Source organism: Anopheles merus, chromosome 3R (assembly GCF_017562075.2).
Source record: "Anopheles merus strain MAF chromosome 3R, AmerM5.1, whole genome shotgun sequence".
In the NCBI taxonomy this organism is placed as follows: domain Eukaryota; kingdom Metazoa; phylum Arthropoda; class Insecta; order Diptera; family Culicidae; genus Anopheles; species Anopheles merus.
Window position 1 is genome coordinate 20,506,437 of NC_054084.1, and position 20,174 is coordinate 20,526,610.

A 20,174-nucleotide genomic window follows, 5' to 3' on the forward strand; every position below is an offset into this window, starting at 1 on the left:
AATGGTACGGTGGTCTCCACTTGTGTCACCCATGCCCTTCCTCTACCGGTGCGGCTATCGACAAATCGTTTAATTCCGCCACACGAGCCAACGATTGTAGATAGCGATTGATTGGTAGTGCTCGGTTCGTAGGTGGGTAGAGACGGTGACCAGTGGGTGAATAATTCATGTGCTGATAGGTGGGTACCCTTTTTCGGGCAGGCAGGGCAGGGTAGAGAGCGGATAAAGCTAGGTCGTGCCGGAAGAGGTGGTAAATGCAAATTTGTGCGCATTACTCACTGCGTTTGGAATGGAGAACAAAACACTGACACTGGGAAGTGTTGATAGGAAATAGCAGAAGGTTCTACTGATCGTGTGCTCACAGTAGTAATGAAATGTGTCAAATGTGTTAAAATAACAACAACATCACAATATCTAGCCAATCAATCATTGCGCCGAACATGAAGCGCTCTGATATATGATAATATGTGTCAACCAACATCCAGTCCTCCTTCAACGGCACTGGAAGCCAATGAATGTGCAAGATGATAAGTACACAAATAGTGTGTCAGAGTGTCAGAGCGAGAGTGAGTTGTGACAGAGTAAGTCCAACACCCTCCCATCATTGTGGAGCCGTCCTTCCTCGTCACACATCGCCCTCCAAGGCCAGTGGAGAAGAGAACAAATTTAGCATCCATTATCACTCGTAGCCCGATTATCTGGCACACCACCTCCTCTCGAGATCTCGGTACTCGTGCACTATATGGCAGTAGGTGCAGGTATACGTGCCTCTCCGGAACGTATCTGGACGGATGACGATAGATGACTTGCCTGTAGAGAGAGAGAGAGAGAGAGTGTGTGTGTACTGTGTATACTTCTTACAGCGTCAATAAAAAAATGAATCCGTTGTGTACGCGCAATCTCCTACTCGGAGGGGGGTAGAGTAGAGTCACATTATCAACGCAGCAGCACGCTCGGTAGATGATAAGAAATGCTTTTTTTTGTTAGTGCATAGGGACAACGCTCCGTAAAAAAGTTGCGATTGTCTATGTGTTGGTAGAACGCAATTAATTCCAGTAGAAAAAAAGCTTAGAACATCCTGTTCCTTATGTTGGTAAAAAGAGTGGAATTTTGCATTCCATTCCTATTTCAACGTACCCTAAGACAAGTCGGTACGCCAGTTCTATCAGCAGTATGTGCCGATCGTAGCTGATAGTGGTTCAGTGAGGTACAAGTACACATTCTAGAGCAATTGAATAATTCAAAGATCGCAAACCAGTGACAGCATGCCTTTAGACCGGCTTCATTTGCAAACCTACCACCATGTTGGGGCACTGGAATGTTTGCTATGCACGGGATGAATTATTTAATCCATCCCCACTCCGATGATGGAATAGTTCGTTTTATTTTATGATCAAACGATACGTCAAATTACTCTGTTGCCGTCCCCCTGCGCTTTGACGAACACATAGTAATGTCCACTGTCATTACCATCAATTAGTTGGTCTTCGTGAATTTCCGTCAGTTGGTACGCCCTTTGTTTGACGTGTCTAGCACATCTCTACATGGAAGAGGGCACATGATCTGTATCTTAGGATAGTAAAACAGTAAAAGGTGGTGGTCGTTAGTGGTTGGTGATTTGACATTTCGATCCGAACATGAGTGACTACAAATGATATGTTCACGATGGTGGTGTGCTTATCTGCGTAATGCGTTACGATAATGTCGGATAACGTTGGAACGATTATCGTGTATCGTGTACAGTGCATCAATTAATGACTCTTAGCGGCTGGGTTCTGTTCTACTATGTTGATCGTTTAATACTACCAGAGTGACTGGTTATGATCGTCCATCGTTAATGGGAATTTCTATCAAGATAGGCAGTTGGAGGGAAATGGTTGTCGAGGACTATCTAGGAATTACAATAGAAGCTTGAGTCTATGTTAATTGAGCTACTCAGGAGTTTTGTCAACCAGTAATGTAGTTCTTATACAGAGAATCTCCGGCTTGTAGAGAACGGATATCTTGGAGTTATTAAACCCTTTTGAACTATCAGAACCCCTGAAAACCGCTGTATTCCAAATGTATTGCTCTCCCAGAGATGAAAACGGAAATGTATCTAAATATTCGGGAATATTCCTCTAGTATATTTTGGCGACCCCGTGTATTCGCACGACCTAATATCATGCCCGTCGTCGGTTCAAATCCCGTCTGGACCGAACCGTTTCATGTATAGGATTTTCGATTGAGTTTAGTTTAGTTTAGTTCAGTGATAAAGGTAGATCTAGACTAACAACGGTTCTTGAATCAAATATGAAGAATGAGTAGTATATGAAAGACCTTTGGAGTCTATTAAAAATTGAACTTTAAAAATATGTAATGTCAAATAAACATCAGTCAGCAGTCATGGTGTCGAGAAAACCACAACAACAACATGAATGTGGAGTCCAAACAGTGTGCAAATGTGATGGCATCGTGGGCAATCGCAGGCGCGGGCAATGGTGATAATAATTCTGTTTACTTAACACGCTGTTACTTTGAAGTGGTTCGTTGAGCCGTCGTGTACACATGTGCAGTGGGTTTTGGATGGTTGGCGAAATCTTCTTCTTCTTCTTTGGCTCAACACCCGATGCCGGTCAAGGCCTGGCAACACATTTGTGGGGTTGGCTTTCAGTGACTTATTGATTTCCCCCCATAGCAGGATAGTCAGTCCTACGTATGGCGGCACGGTCTATTTGGGGCTTGAACCCATGACGGGCATATTGTTAAGTCGTACGAGTTGACGACTGTACCATGAGACCGGCTAAATATGACCGGTTGGCGAAATACCAAAACTTAAAAAAAAAACAATGTTTTGTTTGAGCCAGACAGAACGTTGCCCAAATCTCTGCCATTGCTGAAGGAGTGTACTATTTGCACTCCCAGCAAAAATGGTCAGATACACCCTTGTTTTACCACAAGCTTATCTACCCAACTGGTAGCCCCTAAACGCGCGGTAGCACTCGGCTCCTCAACACACACCTTGTTGCTATAAACCCTCCAAATGTACCTTGCTGTACTAAATGGTCGGAAAATTGACTCTTTTTTCCCTACGATTATTTCTCATAAGATATGGCGGATTTTGTTGGACGGCAGCTGATGTTATCTAGCAGAGTTGATAGTGAGCTGCGTATGTACGTACGTCATACAGGCTACAGGCCTCTGTCGTCGGGTCTTCTTCCACCGAGGGACAGCTGCATCAACATTGCGGCAAATGTCATGTTCCGGGACTTTCATAATTCACGGGTCGTGGTTAATCGTCTTCTAGGGCAGATGTTTGCTGTCATGTATGGATTGTGATAACGAATGATAAATAAATAGAAGGATAAACCTTGAGCAGATGCCAGATGGATCTCTTTTTTTGGGGAATTATATACTATATATAGTTCCACTTATAAGATCCGACATCTAGTTAGTGTTAAGATCAATTACAAAAACACTGTTTGGAAAGAATAAAAAGGCAATTTATTACACGCATCAGAGCGCGTGTACTCAAGATAAAGACGATTAGATTAAAATACAAAAGTACTAAACAAAAATCCTACCTTTTCCGCCGTTTTACATCACACACTGCAATCTAATGATAAGGACGAGGGCATAAACATACAAACAACTAGCAAAACCGCAACCGGGAGCTCAAGTAACAACGAGTCACCCACCGCCATACAGTTGCGAGCGAGCGCGCGCGATCGTTTTGCTGACTCGACGACGACGTCGGCAATGACGAAACGGCCAACTAATACCACACAACGATCATCGGTGCAGGGCGCACACAACAACTAACGGTCGGTTGTTGTTTTTTTTTAATGTACGGCCATCAATCGGTACAGTCGCTGCTGCTCCTACGCCGTGCGACGTGACGCATTCGTGGTAGAACTCTTCAGTGCGTCGGTTGTGCTTTTGTGTGTCCCGGGGTCGGTTTTTTTTGTTGTTTGTCCGCTTGTGTGGTGGCGCCGCGTGACACATACTGTGCGCTGTGTGTACACGGCCTCGATCCTGGTGCCTTTTATTTCCGCAACTTACAACTAAAGCCACCTGGAAGTGGTTGTAGTGCCTTAGGTAGTGGATATCAGGTGTGTTGCGGCGATGAAGGTGATGCTCAAGACAGGATGGCCCTCGGCAAAGACGATACAAAGGCTGTCGTACACGTACAGTGTACATCCTTGGAGCTACCTCCCCTGCCAGGCAAGTGTGTGTGTGTGTTGTAATGTGAAAAGAAGAGGATATTTGGAAGCATATACAAAAAAAAAAACGGTCAAATCAAGTAAAGCACACACTGGAATGTGCGAGAAACTAGTTCTGTTAGTGGGTGATAAGCAAAGCGCCGGCGTGTAATGAAGCGACAGTCCCGATGGAGGTCGCCATTCGTAATCTCATCTGGACCGATCGCTTCTTTACAGACCGGTGTCGAAATGATTACGGTGTGTGATCGCGGGTCAGCGTGATGCAGCGTTCAATGTAAAGTGATACTCGAATGCAACAGGAGGATCACATGCACACACCACCATGCGCAGATGAAAGTGTAAACAGCTGTAATAGGATAGCACTAGAACCTGTGTAATGTTCTCGTGTGAAGCGTATAAGGAAAAAAAAGCAAAATGCCCGTTCAAGAACTTTCCTGACCACCGTGCGGAGACCTCTCTGCGTGCCGGTCGAAAGTGATCGTGCCGCTTCGTGTGCACACACAAGGTCACAGAGGCAGTGGTGCTGTTCGAAAAGCAACCGATCTCTCTATTGTCAGTTGTCTTTCGTGTTAGTATATGCGTTACCAATGCCAATAGGGATTTATCAGAAGCAATCAAATTAGCAAATTACAAAACGGTCAAAACAGTAGAAGCGTATTTTTTTCGACTGCAGTCAGATTTTTGCAATTCCCGGACGCTCGTGTGGGACCCATTGATCGATCAATCTTAATTGCAGTTTGCAGGGGGTGGCCACAGAAGGGGTTCACATGCGACGTTATCTTGATGCATGGGTACAACAGGCCATAAAGATATTAAATCGAACCGCGCTGTTGGTCCCCATCCTGTTGGGAGAGTAGAGGTAATAGTAAGACAAAGTAGAACCTGTTGCCCGTTTAAAAGAGTTTTTTTTGAATAGTATGATTTGATTACTTGATCATTAGTGTATATTTCCGCTGCCTAAAACATAAATAATATGACTACGACTTCCTAGTCTATACGTAATGCATTTATCTATCTGTCTGAGGCGTGTATGTGACTCATGCCTGCGCAAATCCACGTTTGGCAATCACTGCAAATCCCTCCCTGCTTCTTGATGGTCGGAAGCTCCGAAAAGGGCCGTTGGAATCACAAGGATCAGCGCCGTTTTTTGGGGTTGGATTTCGATAAGATTAGTGTAAAGTTTGCTGGAGTTTCTTCGGTGATGTCCAACACCTGGTGCGACTCGTTAATGATACAGTAGAGGTAATGATAAACGAAAGTTATCGGCTGGATTAACCGGGTCGGATCGATGGGAAATTACGGGATTACGCGAGGGTACCGGTTCTAATGGAGGACAGTTTGTGGACTATAGAAAAAGAGGGCATGAGTCACGCGATGTGTGGAAAATTCCAATACAAAGGGAAGGAAAACGGGACCCGTTCGTTATTGTTTGACCTGCACTTGGCAAGTGACTAGTGATGGGTGAAATTGAGAAAAATCCGAAGTCGACTCCAACCGGACTCCTATAATTTTGGAACTGACTCCGGACGGTAGGTCCGTCCAGCAATATCCAGAGACGTTCGGAGTTGAAATCGTCCGGAGCCGGAGTCATCCAGAGTCATTCGGAGTCGTTCCGAGTTGGGGTCGTCCGGAATCGGTTGAAGTCGGCCGGAGTCGACCTGAGTCGACCTTCGAAACAAAGACCTGTATATGAAGTGCACGCGCAAAGTGAAAGACAATAAGCACCATCAAATGCCTGATCAAAAGCACATTGCACCAGGTCGGTCGACTCCGATCAACGCCAGATGACGCCGAATGGCTTTGACCGAATGGCTCTGACTCCGGTCGGCTCAGACCGACTCCTAACGATGCCGACTCCAAACGACTCCGGACGACTCCGACTCCGGACGAAACTAGTGGTTCGGATTTTGCCGGAGTCAGAATCGGACTAATAATAGCAAGAGTCGGATTGGAGTCGTGAGTGCGCTCCAAAGAGCACCACACTACAAGTGACACTAATTATTGGGATCATTCAGCCAAGAACAAAAACCGCCTCAAACCTACAAAACGACAGCCCAAAAATTTTATTCCAAACATTCAAAACGGTTCCAGAAGAACAGGTATTACACTGTAACGGTTATCTACCTGCTTTACATATACAGAGCTTGATGTTGTTTTTTTGCCTCTACCCCACGATCGTTATCTACACACTCTAACCACAGCAAACAGGCAAACACAAAACCCAACGCTTGGGTAATGCCTTGTAAACCAAATGGTCCAAAATCGTCTTTCCCCTCGGGATTTTTAATGGTTTGTTGTTCTTCTCTACCCGGTTCCGGCACAAAAGACAGCGTAGACTATTTACCTCCCCATAAAAGCAGAAGGTGCAGCACACCATCTTTTCTTGTTAAAGTTCTGCCCTTGAGCACACAACCACACACACGCCCGGGACACCCTGGGTAAAGGAGCTGTGCAAAAGTATAAGTAAAGAATTCGGTCCTGTTCTTCCGTTACTTTTATTACTTTACTGGCTGCAGCAATCTCGGTGTGTCGGTGAGCGCAATTGGGGAACGATTGGGTGTGTGTGTCGTCCCGATAAGATACGTTGTACATGGAAAGTGCATTTCCTTCCGTCCGCGTGTCACTGGTCACCATTTCCCTTTGCATTAGCACACATAATATAACACAAAAAAACCAACCCACAAAGCAACACAGAACCAAACCCCCTTGCAAGCAAACGAAACTAACAAGAAAAAGACTAATGTGTTTTCCGCTTTCTTTACTACTTTTTCAACAGGAAGTGCCTGACTCATACGACTACAACAGCCCCAATGCACCGAACCACCACCCGTCGACCTACCCACATCCCGGCTCGCCCTACCACCAGCAAAACCACCAGCCACCGCCCTCCGACACCGGCAGCCCGTCGAGCGATGCGGTAATGATCAAGATCGATACACCCTCGCCCCTGCGGGACGATCAGTCGCGCTATCCGAAGGAAATTGGCAAAACCCTGCTAGCGCTCCTGTTCCTAGCGGGCAACTTTTTCCTTGCCACCGTGTCGCTCTCGCTGGTGCACGATCACGTCCCCGACCGGGACGTGTATGGGCCGCTGCCGGACGCTTTCCTGGACCGGGTGCAACCGCAGGACTGGGCGCTCGATGTGAGCGAAATACTGATCATGGTAGTGGTGAACTCGTGCGTACTGCTGATCACCTTCCACAAGCATCGGTTCATCGTGATGCGGCGCGTGTTTCTGCTGCTGTCGATCCTGTACATGATGCGTTCGCTCACGATGTACGTCACGGTGCTGCCCGTGTCGAGCCGGACGTACTACTGCAGCCCGAAGAGCAACGCGAGCAGTGCGGGCGTGATCGTGAAGCGCGCGTTCCAGCTCATCTCGGGGATGGGGCTGTCGATCAACGGGAAGCAGATCTACTGCGGCGATTACATCTACAGTGGCCACACGGTGACGCTCGTGCTCGGCTATCTAGTGATATCGGAATGTAAGGCAAATGGCGCGAGCAGGTGATCGATCGAAGGTTGTCGCTAATTGGTGTATTCTTCTTCTTCACAGATTCACCCAAACGCTTCTGGCCGATCCATTGGATCTACTGGTTGGCCAGCCTGACCGGCGTCGTGATGGTGCTGGTAGCACACGGCCACTACACCGTCGACGTGCTGATAGCGTACTACGCCACGACGCGACTGTTCTGGACGTACCACACACTTGCCAACAACAGCTTGCTGCTAAAGGTAAGCCAGCCACAGCCGGAACTGCACGCGTGAGGGAAAAATAAAACCACAAACTAATCGTTAACATCTTCATTTTAGCAAAACGGCAACAACTACATCGGACGTGAGTGGTGGTACTTTGCCTTCCGCTACTTTGAGCGCAACGTGCGCGGTCCAATCCCGCTCCAGTACGATTGTCCGCTCTCGCTACCCTCCTCCTGGACGAAAAAGTCGCCCAAACTGCCGGGACGCGAAAGTTGATGCCTTACCACCGCCGTCTGGTTGGCGGCTGAGGATCCGCCGGAACATCCGCCGGCAAGCGGAGAGCTGGCCCATATTCAACGGTCGACCTGTTCTCTTACCGCTGCAGCATATCTACACCATCTAGGCGACGTAGCGAGAAGCCTAAAATGTCCATAGGAACAGGAAAAGAAAAGACTTGAAAACCAATACCCCGTTAAGTAAGGATTTAGTGCAGGATGTTCGTTGTTTGCAGGGATCTGATAGTGTGCAAGGGGTTAGTTAAAGTTCGGGCCACGAGCCTACAACCTGTTGCCCCTCGCGAGTGAGTGTATTTTCCCGTTTCTGTCTCTCGATTTGGATTTACATACAATACCACCATCCCCATTTTTTAAATAGAAACATTCAGCAACAAGCGTTTATTAAATTAAGCCCAGTTTTCTGTACATTTGGCAGGGCACAGTGGTCATGTTGTTGCAAGCGAAGGCAAGCTTACAGAAGTCAGATTAGGTAGATTATATTTTAGCTTAGGTTTGTAAGGCCAAAACAAAGCTGTCCCTCCCTCTTCATCCCTACGTGCTTTTGGTATGAAGAAGTATTGTGGAGCTATTCTGCAAACCTCCACACAAACCACACAAAACGAACGACGAAAATCAATGTGATATAACAAATTGCGCCGAGCGCAATGCTAGCGAAACAAGCGGAAGATTGGAGGAAAAAGGCAGGGGACAGCAGGTCCCGTTCGTTCACGGGTGTAGTGGGTGGTTCATTTGCTGGGAATGCAGTTTTGCAATCCTCTGTACAGTACATCCTACACATATATGTAGTGCATTTTAGCGGGTTTCTTTTCAATTCATTTAAGCATAGGTGTGTATAGGCTAGTCCCGAGGCTTCTAATTTCTGTTTGTGTGTGTGTGTGTCAGGACGTTTTCTTTTTTATATAAAATCTCTAATTTGATTTTTGGAAAAAAGAAAAAAGAAAAGATTAAGCGTCAGCTAATTTGCCAAAATGTACGCATCTTCGCCTATCTGTTACCATTTGTACATAGGAGCATTGTGTTGCGTTTCGAGCCTAGCGAGCCAATCTCATCGTGCGCTGCACCTTGCGCTGCCGATACGAGAAGATAGCAATAATTAGTCTACAAAAAAATGAAACATTCGTGCGGGGATGATCCTAAGAGCCCGTACAATGCCACTAGACGCAGGATTGGTGAATGTTTTCATGTTTGATCCCATTTTTTTGTTTTAAATCGAGATGAGCTGTGCACGTTCCAACTTTGAAGCTGTGGGAAGTGGGAACCACTTCCCAGCCGTACGCAGCCCGGTACTCGTTTACCGAGAAACTCTATAGACTGTCGCTCGTAAAAGCTCGTGTTGTTTGTGCCTTCGTAACTGCCTTTGTATAGTGAAAGCGTTTATTGTGTAAGAAACCGAAACGAAATCATGAAACAACAAATACGAGAAGGAAAGAATACATTTTTTTGAAGGTTTAGTTTTTTTGAACAGTTCGTGATGACTTGAAAACAGAATTAGTGAGTATATTAAGCATTTGGCAGTACATTCTTGTACATTTTACTTTAACCGATAAGCAATGCGCACTGCTGACCCTTTACAATGCGAAAGGGTTTTCCCCACCCACGTGGTCGGTGGTCATTAACTCTACGCTAGGTAACTGCGCACAAGAGAGAAAGAAAGAGAAATTGCTGTACGTCGGAAAGATAAGACAAGCTTTAAAATACCTAATCAAGTAAGTAAAATCTTAATTCAAATCGCATCAAGCTGATAACGGTGTGACTCAGGTTATTTGCACTCCAAGGGTGGTTCAGGTAGCTGAATCACATGGATCAAGCGGGTTTTTTTGTGTTTTAGAGATTTTACTTTAGTTTGAAATAACGCACGTGCTCAACAGCGAACGCGCATGCTCGTTCCAAATTGACACGTTGTTCGCCAACTTCCTCAGAATGAGTTGTTTTCATCGCATGCTCTATGGAATGAATCGTTTCCATGGCAACGCACGAAACAGTTTTCTTTCACCGTCACTCTTGAGCTTGCTCTGGCAGTGGTTGGAAGTATGGTTAGAAGTAAGTTATTTTACAAGTAATATTAATGTGATAAAACTATTAAGCAATTGAATGATCCTTTCCCCGTTCTCATCAGTAACGGAACAGCTGATACGCAAAAAGTCCGAGCACAATGAGCTCATCATTGGCACGCTGGAGGAGCTCTCCCTGCACCAGGAAGACATCGAGCGCATCGAGCACATTGGCCACTGGTGTCGGGAGCTGAAGATATTGCTCCTCCAGTCGAACCTTATCCCGCGGTTGGAAAATCTTAATCGGCTCAAAAAGCTCGAATACCTCAACGTAGCGATCAACAACATCGAACGCATCGAAAACCTGGAAGCGCTCGAAGCGCTCCAAAAGCTCGACCTCACGCTCAACTTTATCGGCGAACTGACGAGTGTCGAGAGCCTGCGGGCTAACTACAACCTCCGCGAGCTCTTTCTGACCGGCAATCCCTGCACCGACTACCCCGGGTACCGGGAGTACGTCATCATCGCTCTGCCCCAGCTCGCCCACCTCGATGGGAAGGAAATTACGCGCAGCGACCGGCTGCTTGCCGCCAAGCAGTTCCCGGCGCTGCGCGAAAGGATCGTTCAGCTCGAGGCGCTGCACAAAATCGAACGCGATGAGCAGCGGGTGCGCGTGCAGCAATCGATCGAGGAGCAGGAGGCGAGCGTGCGCGACCTGCCGGACGATGACGAGCGACGGGCGACCACCTTCTGGCAGCAGAAAAGCGAACACTGTCCGGAGACGCGCATCCAGATGGCAAAGTTTTCACGCCGCGCAAAGGAACAGGCGGCCGCCGGGGGGAAGAATTTGGACCAACCGGATGATCGGAAGCGAACGCGCCGGTTGTTTGCCGAGTGTGGCCGTCCGTACAGCTTGAACGAGCCGCGGGTGAACTTTGAGTTTCGCGATGAGCCGGACCGGTTTGAGCTGGATCTGCACGTGTACAAGTATCTGGACACGTCGCTGGTGGAGGTGGACGCTCAGCCGAACTACGTGCGGGTCACGATCAAGGGTAAGGTGTTTCAGCTTGCCCTCAAGCAGGACATCCAGACGGACCGGTCGACCTGCCAGCGATCGCAAACGACCGGCCACATGCTGATTGTAATGCCGAAGCTTAACCCGGAACGAATCGTTGCGCTGGCGGAGGAGAAACGTCCGAACAAAGTGAACCAATCGCAAGCCGCTGGTGGCGGATTGAAAGGTCCAGTTGACATCCGAAGCATTTGCGGTGGTTCCAGCCAAACGAAACAGCATCGAATAAATGAAGATGAAATACCGGACCTGATATAGGGGGAAACGGCCGGGAAAAGAACCGACAGTAGAGTTACTTTATTTCAATGCGCCAGGGCGCTCTTTTCCAGCTCCTTTGCAAAGTTGGCAAAGTCCTCCTCGGTAAACACACTCGGCCCGGCTGCATCCTGCTCGTCCTGGTCGTCGTATGCCGTCATCGTACTGTCGTTGCTGTGGTGATCCTTCTTTGAAACGCGCACTCGCGACACATAGCGACCGGTACGGGCACGCTTCAGGATCTGTTCCGTTCGGAGGGAGAAAAAAAGGGAAATTAAATACGGGAAAACGTCCCTCACTTGCCGCCCAAGTCTTACCGTTTCGCGGGAAACATCGTCGAGGCTGGAGCGGGAGAACATAAGCAGCTTCCTGATGTTATCGTCTGTAGGATCGTGCCGGTTGGCGATCTGGTGCCTCACGTCCGTGACGGTGAGTTTTTCTCTGCGCCTTATCATGTCTTTCTCCACCCTTTTACCCTTTTTGCCTACCAGCTCGACAAGCTTCTGGTGTCGCGGTATCAGCTCCAGTGCACTCGCTTTCCTTTTTGTAGCCTTTTCTGTTGGGAAAAATTACACAAACACACGGTTAGTGTTGTGTTCGATGTGGACAGCAGGACGAATTGGCTTACCGTCTGTTTTACTCTTTGATGCAGCCAATTCCTGCTCTGCCAGTACGAAGGCTTTCTTCACTAATGATCGGTACATCTTGTAGTTTGTTTTTAGTTCACTATTACGCTATTTAAATGAAAAAATGTACAATTTCAGTTTCACCAAACGGCGCACATGCGTTTGTTTACATTTCGCAAAGGCAGCGAGCTCCGACTACTGTCAAACAGCAATGTTGACATACAGTGATGGCCAGAAAAAAAGCGACACAGTCCGCTACGATTCAAATGTTTACACGTGCCATTTCGGGGTTTTCCACCAAATTTCAAAAAAAAGCGGAAACACATTCTGTTTGATTTCGATTCTTTTGTGTACAAGCAGTTTTATTTCATTCTGGAATGGAACAGTGTATTAAAGCAGTTCGCTCGTCACACTGCACACACACACACACACGCACACCCACCTTTCGCTGCGCTAAAGCTATGGCTATAAATTCCAAAGGGGCGAAATGATTTTTTTATAAGACATCGACATCGCTTTGTGCATTTTACTTGTGGTAGATGGAATTGTACGATTAAAAAGAACGCGTTCTCGTATCTCCCTTATCTTTACACACGATCACGATCGACGATCGACGAAGCTACTAAAGGTTCGATTTTCACTATTTCCGTTTAGATTCTTTTGTTTAACAGTAAATAAAACGCTCACGGTAACGCTTCCTCCTCAAAAAACGGTAACGACGCGGCCATACAACTCCGTAACAAATATGTGTTTTTTTTAGAATCATTAACGAAACACTTAGTAAGAATCATAAAACCCGTTTTGTAAAACGTAAAACCCGTGTTTGGTCGTAACGTTACGTTCAACAACTTCGACATGGCTCCGGGTTTCCTCTCCCTGGGTAGACTGTGGCATGGCCGGCAAATGGTGTGAACTCGCGCTAAAATGGCAAAATGGCGAAGAAGTGGTAGAAAAGTATGGCGATGCGCACCACCAAGCAAACACTCCAAGCTCGTATTTCTCCCCCACCCCCCCCGGAAGCGATTTAGTTGCGCGGTTCGAGCTAGCTGCTGCCGCTGCTGTTGCTGCCACTGCTGGTGATGCGTTTCCGGCGTTCGCCGGAGTGGTTGGGCAATTTTCAAAGATTCTCGTCGAGGATGTAGTCCTGGTCGTCCTGGCGGTCCGGCAGGCAGACGAAGAACTCGAACAGATTCAGCACCGGGCCGCGGGAGAACGGGTTCTGGTACCGGCCGCGCTTGTCCCGCAGGTACGGGTAGCGTTTGTAGTTGAACATTTCGTTGGTGGTGAGGTTCATGCAGGCGTGCAGTATCTGGAAGCGCAATACAAAAGTACAATCAAACCGGTACATCCTTCTAATCGACCCCTTAACTTACCGATGTGCAGGTGAGAATCCACCCGAGGCCACAAAACACGAACGCTTCCAGCAGCCCGAGCACGTACAGCAAGCTGAACCCCTCGATCATGACACAGTAGCAGGCGAAGTAGATCGTGAACGAGCAGTTGATCGCGATGCTCAGCACAAACAGCAGAAACCACATGCGATTGCGCAGCCCCACGCAGTTGTAGATGAACGGACAGTGATGGTCGAAGTACGAAACGCACCGATTGCATATGCGACAGTGCTTCGCCCGCAGTGGCCTCAAACAGCGACAGCTGTGGCAGAGCCGGGACAGAATGATGTTTCGCTTCTTCCACTTGTCAAAGTACGGGATCTGCTTGATCGCCCGGTAGTACGTGTCGGAGTTGAGTGGGATGTAGCCGGGATCGCGCCTGTTCGCTATGATCCAGCTAATCCACATTACCGCATTCCAGTAGATGAAGCAGTAGTGCGACCGTCGCAGTATGTTCCACGTGATTGGAATGCACTGAAGAGAATGAGAAGTTTGTGTGATTTTAGTTGAAAACGTCCACAATTTTTACAATAACGTTCACTTACCCTTATCATGTACATCGGATATCCCCAGAGCAGTACCGACACCAGGAACAATATCAGCGGTCCCTTCGAAGCACCAGCCCCACCGAACAGCATACCCCAAATCTCCGAAATCGGTGGCATCCAGCGGGACTTTTTCTTCATCTCATTGTGCAGCAACTTCACTACCTCACTGTTCCGATGGCTCTGGGCCAACATTACCGGCGTCTTCCCATTTTTATCGCGCGGTTCCAGCTCCAGATTGCGCTTCTCGCACAGGATCTTCACGCACTGCAAATTTCCCGACAGGCAGGCCAGATGCAGCGGGGTCGAACCGAAGTTGTCCGTCTTTTGCAGATCCACGCCGGAGTACATTAGCAGCCGTATCAAATCCGCATGCCCCTTGTAGGCCGCCCAGTGCAGTGCCGTATCGCCGTTAATGTCCGTCAGATGATTTTGCGCGCCCATACCCAACAGATAGGCAGCCGTTGCCGTCCGCCCGTACATGCAGGCCGTCATCAGTGGCGTAAGGCCCTTGAAGTCGGCCGCATTCACAGCTACCCCAGCCTGCAGCAGAACCTGCACGACGGCCGCGTGTCCCTTACGGCAGGCCCAATGTATCGGGCGCGGTCCCTGCGTACCCAGGCAGGGCAGATCGACCGGTGCATTGCGCTCGACCAGATAGCGCATCATCTCCACATTCCCATCGAGCGCTGCCCAGTGGGCCGGAGTGTATCCATGCTTGTCCCGAGCGCTCAGTGCCTCCTGCCCTACCTTTTCCACCAAATTTTCCACCTCCGACAGCTCGCTGGAACGGGAAAGCGAGGTGGAAGTTACGTTTACTGTTCAGCTGGAGACTGCTACGACCGTTTTACTTACCCCGATTTGATAACATCGAAAATGTCATCCATGCTGCTCTGGATCAGTACCTCGCTGCTGTCGGTGCGCGCTAGCAGGTTGCTATCCTTCTCCTGCGTCGGCGTCTTCGCCTCCTCCGGATGGTGTGGATGATCACTCTCCTCGGTCACCATGTTGCATGATGCCGTCAGGGGCAGTGCCCACACCAAAGTGCGAGCACTACCAGGACTCGGATGCACTCGGGACTGCGTTTTGATACCGTTGTCGAGCGCCACGTTAGAAATCAAACGCACACACACACACACACACACACACACACACAGACTGGTCTGGCCTGGCGCTGGTGGCCTGGCCTCTCGCTACGGTTTCGCTACTAGGAACTGCTTCCGGAACTTTCCTGTGTGCCAATCAGCCACCTTCACCTGGCGTAGTGATGTGATCCGCCTACTTCGGTTGATGTTTCACCAGACAGGTGGGATAAATTTCACTAGCAAACCCCACCAGCGCAGTAACCGTTCCACCGAGAGACCCAGAGACAAAGGCGCCAAAGTGTGACTTCGTTCGAGGACGTCTGGCTCTGGTTTCGCGCTGGTATGACGGATACTGCGGTGATATTGATTTTCCGATTCCGCTGGCAGGCGAGCGTTTGGGACCAGTGAAAACTTTGCCACAAAAGACTGAAGTACAACTTCCGCGACAGTGCTGCGGAGCATGCGTGGTCGGTGTCGGTGGGAAATTTTTGACAACCGGTCGGTTTGCGCCAAAGGTGTGCTGATGGGTGGAAAGGGGTGGAGGGAGGTTTTGTTTTGGAACTCCAGCCGATGGTGCGGTAGGTCAGTGACAAATACCGAGAACTGAATGGGGTGTGTTCTGGGGAACGATAAGTGGGGGGTGACATTGTTGAAATTAATTTTTCGTGTTTCGGGTGTTCCCAGCTATTGACGGCATTCTAAAATGTAACAGAAAATGGAAATTTATTTGAATTTAAACCAATTTAATAATCATAACGATAATTTCTCAAAAAATCATAAATTCATACAATCTGGCAACATTTGCCCGTTTTGGCATTTTCGGAGTCTGCGCACTGCAATCTTGTCAAAAGTATTCACAGGTCTGCAGCGAGCAGAACGGGGATGCCCTAGCTACACAGTTTGTTTAGATTTTCACAGAAATTCACAACATCCAACAAAGTGTGTTTGTGTCCAGAAGATAAACCGCAGTTTGTGAAACATTTTGCCACTCAGCACCGTCCATTTAACGCATTTATAATGGGTAAAAACAACAAGGTAAGAGGTGGCATGTTCGATTGATCCGCTCTCACGTGCAGGAGTTCAATGGCTACCCGGTGGCCGGCTGGTGTTGACGACATATAAATAGTTTCCTATCAGTACCCGGTTGTGTGACGGTGTGTTAAAAGAAACAGTTTCATTTTATAAGTTCTTTACTTTATCTTCACCATGATTTGGGGTTCTTTTATGCTGAAATTGAGCAATGGGAACAACATACGCGCCTGAAATGATGCAATCTGTGTGCAGAGAAATGCGACAGCTCGAGACGAGCATGAAGGGCAACATGCTTTCAGAATTTACAGCTAATTCGTGTAAATGATTGTATGTGAAAGGATAAGAAATCAATTTATTTGTGTTTCCTGGAAAATACTTCAAAAAATTCTCTCACTTCACAAAACAAAACATTTTCCTAAATTAATCGATGAAACGAGTAACCAATGCGGCCTCGAGCTTGCACCGTGTAAACGAAGCTTCAGTTCGACGTTTCGCAATTTGACGGCTGTCAGGCAACAGCCGTCTCCCACGACAGCAGCACCGCGAACACGGCAGAGAACGGATTTTTACTTTACCAATCGATCCACTTTCCACTTTTTATTTAGTTCGATTAGTCAGTGTATCGTCGGTGAGGAAAATGCCGGAAAACACACCAACCGCCGAGCTGGCCGGCCTGGATCTGAACAAGCAAAAGGCATGAGTTTACACAAACAGAAAACATCACTTTCCTCTACTTCCCTTCTACTGTTTTCCTCTAAAAAAATACCCCTCGGCGCATTGAAACCCTCCTCTGGGTCAGCCTTTGCCGACGTGTGTGCGTGTTTCGGTGGTTGTGTGGTGCAGGGAAAAAGTGTGCACCGCATTTGTAAACGAAAGCGAATAGATGCACATTTGAAGCCCGGTGCAAAGGGCCCGCGAAATGCAACAGACAGTGGGTGTTTTCGTGCGCCACTCGGCCCGATGGTCACTGGTGGCCGCTGGTGGACCGGGTGCGGCATACCGTGCGAGTGGCAGCCGGGAATGGTTGCGATTACGGCAGCTGCATCGACTAGCGCAACCGACACTGGGAAGCCAGCGGCAGAGCAACCGTCCCTTGGCAACACTGGTTCGTTGGGTGATGATGATGGCCCGAGCAGAGGGCAAATTTTCGGTTTAATTTACCCTTTCCGTTTGTTTCTTTTTTATGTTTTACAATGTGGGTGCCGCCTGTGCTCCGTGCAGCCAGAGTGACATAACCTCGCAAAATAGTGCATGGGGGGAAACAGGGTGGCTTGTTTTGAAGATGCGTGCACGGTGAAGACGTCACACACATGGGGCTTGGGGCGGCGGCGGTACAATGGAAACGATTTTGTTTAGTTGTTTATTTTTGAGAGAAAAAAAGGCTAAATATGTGTCCTCGTGGCTTCTAACACGTTATCTGTTTCCGTCGCTATTTGCAGGCAAGCAAGGCGAAGAAGGAGAAACAGAAGAATGCTGCCGCGGATAAAGGTATGTGTGGTCGTGGAATCGTATGACGCATGCTAGTGGATATGATTAATAGTGTGTTGCACTAGCCTGATGCAATAATTACCTTTTGTTTCGTACAACCTGCAGCTGCTGCACCGGCCCCAGCATCGGGTCAAGCATCGGGTGCTGCGCAAGAAATGAAAGACGGTCCGGAATTCATTGACCACCGTATCAAGATCTACGATGAGCTGATGGCGCAGTACAAGGAGGAGCTGGAGAAGCGGGAGAAAACCCCCATCAAGGTCACGCTGCCGGACGGCAAGCAGGTTGATGGGTTAAGCTGGCAGACGACCCCGTACGATGTGGCACGCGGCATTAGCCAGGGCTTGGCGGACAATACGGTGATTGCGCGCGTCAACAACGAGCTGTGGGATTTGGATCGTCCGCTCGAGGGTGACTGCAAGCTGCAGCTGCTCAAGTTCGACGATCCGGACGCACAGGCCGTCTTCTGGCACAGCTCGGCGCACATCCTGGGCGAAGCGATGGAGAAGCGCTACGGCGGCCACCTCTGCTACGGACCGCCGATCGACAACGGGTTCTACTACGACATGTTCCTGGAGGGCAGCGGCATTTCCAACCAGGACTACGGTGCGCTCGAGTCGGAGGTGAAGCGCATCGTGAAGGAGAAGCAACCGTTCGAGCGGCTGGAGATGAAGAAGGCCGACCTGCTGCGCATGTTCGAGTACAACCAGTTTAAGGTGCGCATCCTGAACGAGAAGGTCACCACGGAGACGACCACGGTGTACCGGTGCGGTCCGCTGATCGATCTGTGCCGCGGTCCGCACGTGCGCAACACCGGCAAGGTGAAGGCGCTGAAGGTGGTGAAAAACTCGGCCACCTACTGGGAGGGCAAGGCGGACGCGGAAACGCTGCAGCGCGTGTACGGCATCTCCTTCCCCGACCCGAAGCAGCTGAAGGAGTGGGAAAAGATCCAGGAGGAGGCGGCCAAGCGCGACCACCGCAAGCTGGGCAAGGAGCAGGAGCTGTTTTTCTTCCACGAGCTGTCGCCCGGGTCGTGCTTTTTCCAGCCGAAGGGTGCCCACATCTACAACACGCTGATGGGCTTCATCCGCAGCGAGTACCGCAAGCGCGGCTTCCAGGAGGTCATCTCGCCGAACATCTACAACGCGAAGCTGTGGCAAACGTCGGGCCACTGGCAGCACTACGCGGAGAACATGTTTTCGTTCGAGAGCGAGAAGGAAACGTTCGCGCTGAAGCCGATGAACTGTCCGGGCCATTGTCTGATGTTCGACCATCGCAATCGATCGTGGCGTGAGCTGCCGCTGCGTATGGCCGACTTTGGCGTGCTGCATCGGAATGAGCTTTCCGGTGCGCTGACCGGGCTGACGCGTGTGCGCCGGTTCCAGCAGGACGATGCGCACATCTTCTGCATGCCGGACCAGATACGGGAGGAAATTACGGGCTGTTTGGACTTTTTGCGCCACGTGTACACCATCTTCGGGTTCACGTTCAATCTGGTGCTGTCGACGCGGCCGGAGAAGTACCTCGGCGAGATAGAGGTGTGGAACGAGGCGGAAAAGGCGCTGGCCGACTCGCTGGACAAGTTCGGCGAGCCGTGGAAGGAAAACCCGGGCGATGGGGCGTTCTACGGGCCGAAGATTGACATTACGATCATGGATGCGCTCAAGCGCAACCATCAGTGCGCTACGATTCAGCTCGACTTCCAGCTGCCGATTCGCTTCAACCTGAACTACATCGATGACAGTGGGGAGAAGAAGCGGCCGGTCATTATTCACCGGGCGGTGCTCGGCTCGGTGGAGCGTATGATTGCCATTCTGACGGAGAATTACGCCGGCAAGTGGCCGTTCTGGCTGTCCCCCCGGCAGGTGATGGTGGTCCCGGTCGGACCGGCGTACGACGATTATGCGGACCAGGTGCGACAGCGGCTGCACGAGGCAGGATTTATGGTGGAGGCCGATCTGGATGCGGGCGATACGATGAACAAGAAGATTCGCAATGCGCAGCTGGCACAGTTTAACTTCATTCTGGGTAAGAGTGGGATAAGTTGTGAGAACTGGGAGGACATTTCATGTAATTTATTTTCCGTTTTTCCTTTGCACAGTGGTTGGCGAAAAGGAACGCAGCTCGGAAACGGTCAATGTGCGCACACGCGACAACAAGGTGCACGGCGAGGTGACCGTGAACGATCTAGTCACCAAGCTGTCCAAGCTGCGCGACGAATATGCACGCGGTGAGGATCAATTTTAAGCGGAATCAGCAACCATTTCTCCCGGAAGCATTTAGAGAGCGCTAACGTCGCGCAATTGCGCAAAACGCGTAAATTAGACAGGGTCTGACAATTCTTTGATTTTTTTCTACGTAAGTTATTGCTCATCATTCGTTCTGCTTGGCCCATTCTTATTCGCGGTACAGATACTGAAATGGAATAAAATTCGTTCTAAAATATAAAAAAAAATCGCCAGTACAGATTTTGGTGGAAAAATTGTGGGATT

General features: G+C 49.1%; 5 protein-coding genes across 10 annotated transcripts in view; 3 read left to right on the forward strand and 2 right to left on the reverse strand.

Annotated features, from left to right (window-relative positions):
• LOC121597693 (phosphatidylcholine:ceramide cholinephosphotransferase 1-like) overlaps positions 1-20,174 on the forward strand; it is a 42,735-nt gene that overhangs the window by 15,242 nt on the left and 7,319 nt on the right. For 2 of the 4 annotated variants that reach the window (XM_041923678.1, XM_041923675.1), the window contains exons 2-4: positions 6,979-7,687; positions 7,759-7,937; positions 8,016-9,630. In XM_041923678.1, the coding sequence (XP_041779612.1) occupies positions 6,979-7,687; positions 7,759-7,937; positions 8,016-8,177 (1,050 nt within the window). In that variant the 3' untranslated portion in view covers positions 8,178-9,630. Of the gene's footprint in view, positions 1-3,836; positions 4,204-6,978; positions 7,688-7,758; positions 7,938-8,015; positions 9,631-20,174 lie in introns of those variants that run through there. The other 2 variants (XM_041923676.1, XR_006005450.1) reach the window with 2 other exon arrangements.
• Positions 9,993-11,540, forward strand: LOC121597692 (protein tilB). The gene is made up of 2 exons (XM_041923674.1): positions 9,993-10,237; positions 10,314-11,540. Exons 1-2 carry the CDS (start codon positions 10,228-10,230, stop codon positions 11,516-11,518), a joined length of 1,215 nt encoding a protein of 404 aa, XP_041779608.1. The 5' UTR covers positions 9,993-10,227; the 3' UTR covers positions 11,519-11,540.
• LOC121597695 lies at positions 11,516-12,349 on the reverse strand. Its single transcript, XM_041923680.1, has 3 exons — positions 12,144-12,349; positions 11,833-12,071; positions 11,516-11,757 (listed from the first exon to the last, which is right to left on the reverse strand). Exons 1-3 carry the CDS (start codon positions 12,217-12,219, stop codon positions 11,563-11,565), a joined length of 510 nt encoding a protein of 169 aa, XP_041779614.1. The 5' UTR covers positions 12,220-12,349; the 3' UTR covers positions 11,516-11,562.
• On the reverse strand, positions 12,478-15,979 carry LOC121595536 (probable protein S-acyltransferase 23). Its single transcript, XM_041919577.1, has 5 exons — positions 15,968-15,979; positions 14,933-15,270; positions 14,078-14,861; positions 13,515-14,006; positions 12,478-13,450 (listed from the first exon to the last, which is right to left on the reverse strand). The coding sequence occupies exons 1-5, from the start codon at positions 15,977-15,979 to the stop codon at positions 13,259-13,261; spliced, it is 1,818 nt and encodes a 605-aa protein (XP_041775511.1). The 3' UTR covers positions 12,478-13,258.
• Positions 16,029-20,063, forward strand: LOC121597690 (threonine--tRNA ligase 1, cytoplasmic). Of its 3 annotated transcripts, none has more exons than XM_041923669.1 (4): positions 16,029-16,197; positions 17,634-17,682; positions 17,788-19,710; positions 19,784-20,063. In XM_041923669.1, the coding sequence occupies exons 1-4, from the start codon at positions 16,180-16,182 to the stop codon at positions 19,927-19,929; spliced, it is 2,136 nt and encodes a 711-aa protein (XP_041779603.1). In that variant the 5' UTR covers positions 16,029-16,179; the 3' UTR covers positions 19,930-20,063. The 3 variants fall into 3 exon arrangements, with proteins under 3 accessions (XP_041779603.1, XP_041779602.1, XP_041779600.1); XM_041923668.1 differs by lacking the exon at positions 16,029-16,197 and adding an exon at positions 16,689-16,888; XM_041923666.1 differs by lacking the exon at positions 16,029-16,197 and adding an exon at positions 16,905-17,299.

Excerpts from the sequence above, each read along its gene's own strand:
- LOC121597695 (XM_041923680.1), bottom strand. The coding sequence starts at position 12,219 with ATGTACCGATCATTAGTGAAGAAAGCCTTCGTACTGGCAGAGCAGGAA. Across the intron at positions 12,072-12,143 it reads ATCAAAGAGTAAAACAGACG|AAAAGGCTACAAAAAGGAAA; the intron begins GTAAGCCAATTC and ends TTTTCCCAACAG. Across the intron at positions 11,758-11,832 it reads ACGATGTTTCCCGCGAAACG|ATCCTGAAGCGTGCCCGTAC; the intron begins GTAAGACTTGGG and ends CGAACGGAACAG.
- LOC121597690 (XM_041923666.1), top strand. The coding sequence starts at position 17,114 with ATGCAACAGACAGTGGGTGTTTTCGTGCGCCACTCGGCCCGATGGTCA. Across the intron at positions 17,300-17,633 it reads ACCGTCCCTTGGCAACACTG|GCAAGCAAGGCGAAGAAGGA; the intron begins GTTCGTTGGGTG and ends CGCTATTTGCAG. Across the intron at positions 19,711-19,783 it reads ACAGTTTAACTTCATTCTGG|TGGTTGGCGAAAAGGAACGC; the intron begins GTAAGAGTGGGA and ends TCCTTTGCACAG.
- LOC121595536 (XM_041919577.1), bottom strand. Across the intron at positions 14,862-14,932 it reads TTCGATGTTATCAAATCGGG|CGAGCTGTCGGAGGTGGAAA; the intron begins GTAAGTAAAACG and ends TTCCCGTTCCAG. Across the intron at positions 14,007-14,077 it reads ATCCGATGTACATGATAAGG|TGCATTCCAATCACGTGGAA; the intron begins GTAAGTGAACGT and ends CATTCTCTTCAG.